Source organism: Microtus ochrogaster, chromosome 7 (assembly GCF_000317375.1).
Source record: "Microtus ochrogaster isolate Prairie Vole_2 chromosome 7, MicOch1.0, whole genome shotgun sequence".
NCBI lineage: Eukaryota > Metazoa > Chordata > Mammalia > Rodentia > Cricetidae > Microtus > Microtus ochrogaster.
Window position 1 is genome coordinate 61,317,506 of NC_022014.1, and position 5,889 is coordinate 61,323,394.

The 5,889-nt window shown below is 47.1% G+C and overlaps 1 protein-coding gene and 1 non-coding gene across 2 annotated transcripts in view; one reads left to right on the forward strand and one right to left on the reverse strand.

The window, feature by feature from the left end:
* C7H17orf64 (chromosome 7 C17orf64 homolog) overlaps positions 1 to 5,889 on the forward strand; it is a 10,453-nt gene that overhangs the window by 3,077 nt on the left and 1,487 nt on the right. The window contains exons 4-5 of the mRNA XM_005350447.2: positions 227 to 326; positions 5,344 to 5,539. Coding sequence (XP_005350504.1) covers positions 227 to 326; positions 5,344 to 5,539 — 296 coding nt within the window. The remainder of the gene's footprint in view (positions 1 to 226; positions 327 to 5,343; positions 5,540 to 5,889) is intronic.
* Positions 2,972 to 3,118, reverse strand: LOC113456394. Its single transcript, XR_003377216.1, has one exon. It is a non-coding gene; the product is annotated as a small nucleolar RNA SNORA48 (small nucleolar RNA).

The window sequence follows — 5,889 nt, forward strand, 5'->3', positions numbered from 1 at the left end:
AGGGAGAGTGGGCTCCAGCAGCCACCCTCAGAGAGAGGGAGAGTGGGCTCCGGCAGCCGCCCTCAGTGCGAGGGAGAGTGGGGTCCGGCAGCCCCTCTTAGTGCGAGGGAGAGTGGGGTCCGGCAGGCGCCCTCAGTGCACAGGGAGAGTGGGCTCCGGCAGGCGCCCTCAGTGCACAGGGAGAGTGGGCTCCGGCAGCCGCCCTCAGCCTGGTTTCTCTCTGCAGGATGCTCTGGCGGTTTGTCTCCCTCTTCTCAGAACTGGAATCCAAGCAGCTTCGCCGGCTTTATAAGTACACCAAAACCAACCAGACAGCCAGGTTCCTGGTGAGGCTTTCCAGATAGCTCCTCTGAGGTCCAGCAGGAGATTGGTCGATGTGTTCTTAGATCGGACTGAGTGGCCCTTTGATAGCTGTCCCTTCTTGTCCCTCCCAGCGCTCACTGCTGAGGAAGCACCACCAGGCATACCTTCCTCTACACTGGGCCCTGGGGGAGCTGACCAGGGCCACCAAGTCAAGACATTTATTCCTCTTCCATACTCGGACTTTAGAGAACAGTTGAGGCCAGCCTGGGGACATCTCCAGGGCCTGAAAACAGAACGTGGCTTAGCTCTATCCTCAAAGTGACTCTCAGCTGCCCTGATCTCAGGACATTTATTTCTTGAGATCAGTGATCGCTCCAAAGATGTGCTTATGTGGCTATAGCTGTTCATACTTACCCTATTAGAGCTCACGGATAAGAAAATTTTAAGTGTATATTTACTATTTGAAAATTAAAACAGAAGATATATGTAAATATTCTATGAAAATACATATGAGAAAGTAACTTTGCTTTCAAAGCAATTCAGAAGAGCGATGGGGTTTGATCTTTCCAGCTGTCTTTAGCATCTGGCTCGAGGGAAGCAGCTGCAGATCAGGTCTCATGATACATTGTCGGCTGAGTGCAGGGAAGTGTGGCCTCACACAGATAGAGATTTAGGAAAGAGCAGATATTTTCTTGTTGTCAAACAAAAAATGAAACAAGTAGTAGTTTCTCAATTGTGTGGAGTCTGAACATATCGGGAAACTTTTAAAAGTTTAACAGGTCGCCATGTGGCGATGGTGGTGCACACCTTTAGTCCCAACACTCGGGAGGCAGAGGCAGGCGGATCTCTGTGAGTTTGAGGCCAGCCTGGTCTACAGAGCAAGTTCCAGGGCAGCCAGGGCTACACAGAGAAACCTTTGTCTTGAAAAACAAAAAACAAAGCAAAAATCCACAGACTTTGTTTGTTTTGAAACAAGTTCTCACTTGAGCTCACTATGTAGCCTCTGGTGCTCCCAGATTAGTCTGCTTGCCTTAGCCTCCTATGTGCTGGGATTCAGAGACTGTGCCACTGTGATCAGCTACAAAATGAAAAGACTTTTAGCCAGTGGTCCATGCCTTTAGTTTTAGTGCTGGGAAGCAGAAGCCAGCAGGTCTCTGTGATTGATCTGTGAGTTCAAGGACACCCTGGTCTACACAGCGCGGTCCAGGCTAGCCAAGACTACATAGACCTTGTCTTAAAAAGTAATAATAAAACCACTTTAAAGGACTATCAGTGGAAAATTTGGGTCTAGCTGCTGCCACCCACACTTCCATGCTTCCACAGCCATAGAAAGCGCCTTTAGGTGCATTTGTCAAGACTAGTAAGACAGCATCAGTGAGCCCTTACTAGAGAAGACCAGTGGGTCACATCAGAAGTTAAGTTTGTATTTGCATATATTCTATTGTTTCTATTTTATTTTTAAAACTTTTTAAATTAACATTAATATACAAATGAGTTTTTAGATTTTTTTTTTTTTTTTTTTGGTTTTTCGAGACAGGGTTTCTCTGTGGTTTTGGAGCCTGTCCCGGAACTAGCTCTTGTAGACCAGGCTGGTCTCGAAGAGTTTTTAGATTTTCATACATGTATAAAATGTGTTTTAATCATATCCATTTTCCATACACTTCTCTTACCCCCTCACACACTTACTGATCTTTTGCTAACTTCCTTCTGCTTTCATCTTTTTTTTGTGTGTGTGTGTATGTGTGTGTATGACCCAATAAATTTAATTAGAGTTGCTTTAACAACACGGAAAAAAGATAGATTGTTTGCAAAGTATGGGCAACTTAACTGTGACACACGGGTGGAAAAAAATGTCCCTCCTTCTCTGGGCATCCATTGGCAGTCTATAGATCTGGAGCCTTGTGAACTCCTCCCCCTGATTGTCTTTTCTTTTTTTTCTTTTATTATTTTCTTTTTTTAAAAAATTTATTAATTATGTATACAGCACCTGCCTGCATGTATCCCTGCAGGCCAGAAGAGGACACCAGATCTCATTACAGATGGTTGTGAGCCACCATGTAGTTGCTGGGAATTGAACTCAGGACCTCTGGAAGAATAGTCAGTGCTCTTAACCTCTGAGCCATCTCTCCAGCCCCATTTTCTTCTTTTTCTGAATACAAAAGAGACATCTACATTAGCTTGGGCTATGACAGGCCGTTTACTGGAATTATCTTACCCTCTACCTGCTGAAAAACAGATGTCAATTTAATCTTCTTAAGACATCCCCCACCCACCCACACCGCCATCACAGACGGCAGTCCTGATTTCTGAACACATAGGCTCACATAAGTTTTCCATTCTACATGCAACTCTAAAACCCAGGCCAGCCCTTATGGCGTGGCACTCACAGCCTCCACCCTCCCATCACATCCCAAAGGCTGGATTCTGAATGCAATGACATACCCAACATGTTTATTACATCCCTGCCATGAAACTCAAGACTTCACTCCTGCTGGGCACACGTTCCACTACTGAGTTATACCCTCAGTCCGTATGCAAACAGAACACACAAACAACGATCTGGATATACAGGGCCCTCACTGTCAATTCTAATTTCTTGCTTCTATCAACACCCAGATGCTTCCAAATAATCACTAGCTTTAAATATTAGTTAACAGTAGCATCGGGATTTTGTGCCCCAGGCATGAAACAGCTTTGGCCACCAATCCAGGCCTCAAGCTAGGATGAACAAAGGACTGCCACCTGCTCTGCCCCTGGCTGACATAAGAACACCACCACCACCACCACGGTGTCTCTTTGCCCATTGCCAGGGATCTGATTTTTCTTTTAGACTGGGTCTTGCTGTTGAGTCTTGGTTGGCCTCAAATTTCCAATCCCCTTGCCTCAGCCCAAGCGGTGGGATTACAGGCATGCACCACTACATCCACTAGAGGTTTTGGTAAGTGTATGGTGAACGTCCCTAGCCTTACACTGTCTCTCAGGATAGGTCACTCCCCCTGTCTTCAGTGATCCACTACCCATCCTCTCCCTCCTTCCTAAGAGTGCATGGCACACTGCTCTTCTCACTGCACTGACAGTTTTGTTTTGTATGTCTGAGACAGCGTCTCTCTGTGTAGCTCTGACTGTCCTGGAAACAGGACCAGTCTGACCTTGAACCCAGAGATCCACCTGCCTCTGCCTCTGCCTCTGGAGTGCTGGGATTAATGGCATGCACCACCACCGCTGCCTGGCTGCACTCAGAGCTTCACCATCCCAGAACGGCTGCTGGCTCCTTCTCAGGAATCGCTCAGTGGACTCTCCTCACTATTTTCCATTAGAAGCCATTGGTCTGTTTTTCGCATGTTAAACAGATCTCACCTTCTGAGGATTCTCTCAAGGCTTCTAAACACATTTGAGAGCCTCTGGTTCAAAAGAACAGTCCCAAGAACAGCAGTGAACGTTGCCTTTGTGCCAAGCGCTTTCTGTTCCTTCCTGTGGTCTTCACAAGTAACTCCGAGTAGCAATTAGAACAATTACCCACGATTTGTAAATGAGGCCTCCAAACGCAGGGAGGTGAGGTAACTCCACCAGGACGCACAAGGGCGAAGGCAGCCAGAACGCTGTCTCCATCTGCCTTTACGAATGCCTGACTTAACCTGCTCTGCCGGTCCCTCCCTTCTCGGCATCTCAGCGGCTGCCCTCCAACACGAATGCTTGGACCATTTTGTTAATTCTTTTTCTTTTCCTTCTATTTATTTTGGTTTTGCAATGCTGGGGTTGAGTTCAGGGCCTCACACAAATAGGTAAATGCTCTATTGCAGATTTGTTTGTTTGTTTTCTTTTTACTATCTGGAGGGACAGCCGTGGGTGCTGGGAACCGAACTCTTATATTTTTGGTTGTGAGCCTAGCCTTTAATGGCTGAGCCATCCCTCCAGCCCTGTTTGTGTGTCTTTTAGAGACAGGGTTTGTCTGTGTTATAGTTCTGACTGTCCTAGAATTTGCTTTGTAGACCAGGCTGGCCTCAAACTCAGAGATCCGGGACTGGAGAGATGGCTCAGAGGTTAAGAGCACTGGCTGCTCTTTCAGAGGTCCTGAGTTCAATTCCCAGCAACCACATGGTGGCTCACAACCATCTATAAGATTTGGTGCCCTCTTCTGGCGGGCAGGCATACATGCAGACAGAACATTGTATACATACTAAGTAAATAAATAAATTAAAAAAAACTCAGAGATCCTCCTGCCTCTGCCTCCTGAGTGTTGGGATTAAAGGCACGACACCACCAGGCTTCTACTACAGATTTATCTACATAGCCCTGTCTTGTCTTTTCTTGAAGACAAGAGGCAGGGGGCCTGTTGTATTGCCCAGATTGACTCTGACTCCTGGGTTGAGTGATCCTCCTGCCTCAGGATCCAACCAGCTGGTGCTATCAGCTTTGACTAGGTGTCCGACTCTAGTACTTCCTTTTCTAACTAGAAGACGTTGCCATTATAGTGACTCCTGGATTTCTGGATTTCACTGGCTGGGAAAACTACAAAATATAACTTCAGGCTTTCAATTTAAATTATTTTTTTAAAGTTAAGATTTTAAAAAGAAAACAACACCATTCCTCTGTTTCATTACAAACAAGCACACAAGACACCATCAGTCACAAAAACTTGGAAGGTTTAACTTTAAAATAAAAGGTAACCTGGCTGGGGTCTGAGGGCAGGACACTTGCTTGGCATGCGTGAGGCCCTGGTTTCCATCCCCGGCACTGCTGTAAAGGAATGAAAGGAAATACCTGGGTGTAATAGTGCAGGCATAATCAGAGCCTTCTGTAGCTGAGACAGGAGGATTGCGCTTGGACGTCTTAGGATGGATAAACTTACCTAGGGGACACAGCTGTCTGCCTAGCCCACCCTGGGTTTCCAGTTTTTCTGTGACTCTCACCTCACCCTTTTGACTAGGCAGATGTGAGATCCCATGGTCTCTCAGCAGCTGGGGGGTGGGTAAAGCTAGTACTGTAGAATTTAGGCCATTCTCTTCTCCAGCCTCTCCTCAACAATGGACCCAATTTCAGGTCGCGTTCTGTCCCTTGGATGCACCCGAAAGATCCTTGCTGGCCAGCCAGGAGGATAGTCTTCCCAGGCTCTGCAGTGCCTGGGGCTTGCATGGAAATATCAGAGGCATGAAAGAGAGGTTGTCCAAGATGCAGGCCCCTTGTCGAGAGTCTGGCCTGCTGGTGGAGCCAAGATCCTCAAACTACTTGAGAGGAGGTGAGGCCCACTGGGTGTCCGGGGAGGTGTCAGGGGAGGTACCTGGGTGGGGGGCTGGGAGAAGTTTGGGGATTTCTCAGCAACAGGCTGGAGCCTCTGCTCTGGGCCTGACACGCCCTCTTCCATCCTTTCTACCACCTCTTCCTTCTGTCCTTTCTTCCCCCTTCTTCCGTCTCTTTTCTATTTTTAGCTCCTTCCCAGATATACTCACAATAGAATCTTTTTTTTTTTTTTTGGAGACAGGGTTTCTCTATAGCTTTTGCTTCCTGTCCTGGAACTAGCTATTCTAGACCAGCCTGGCCTATTCTAGACCAGCCTGGCCTCGAACTCACAGAGATCCGCCTGCCTCT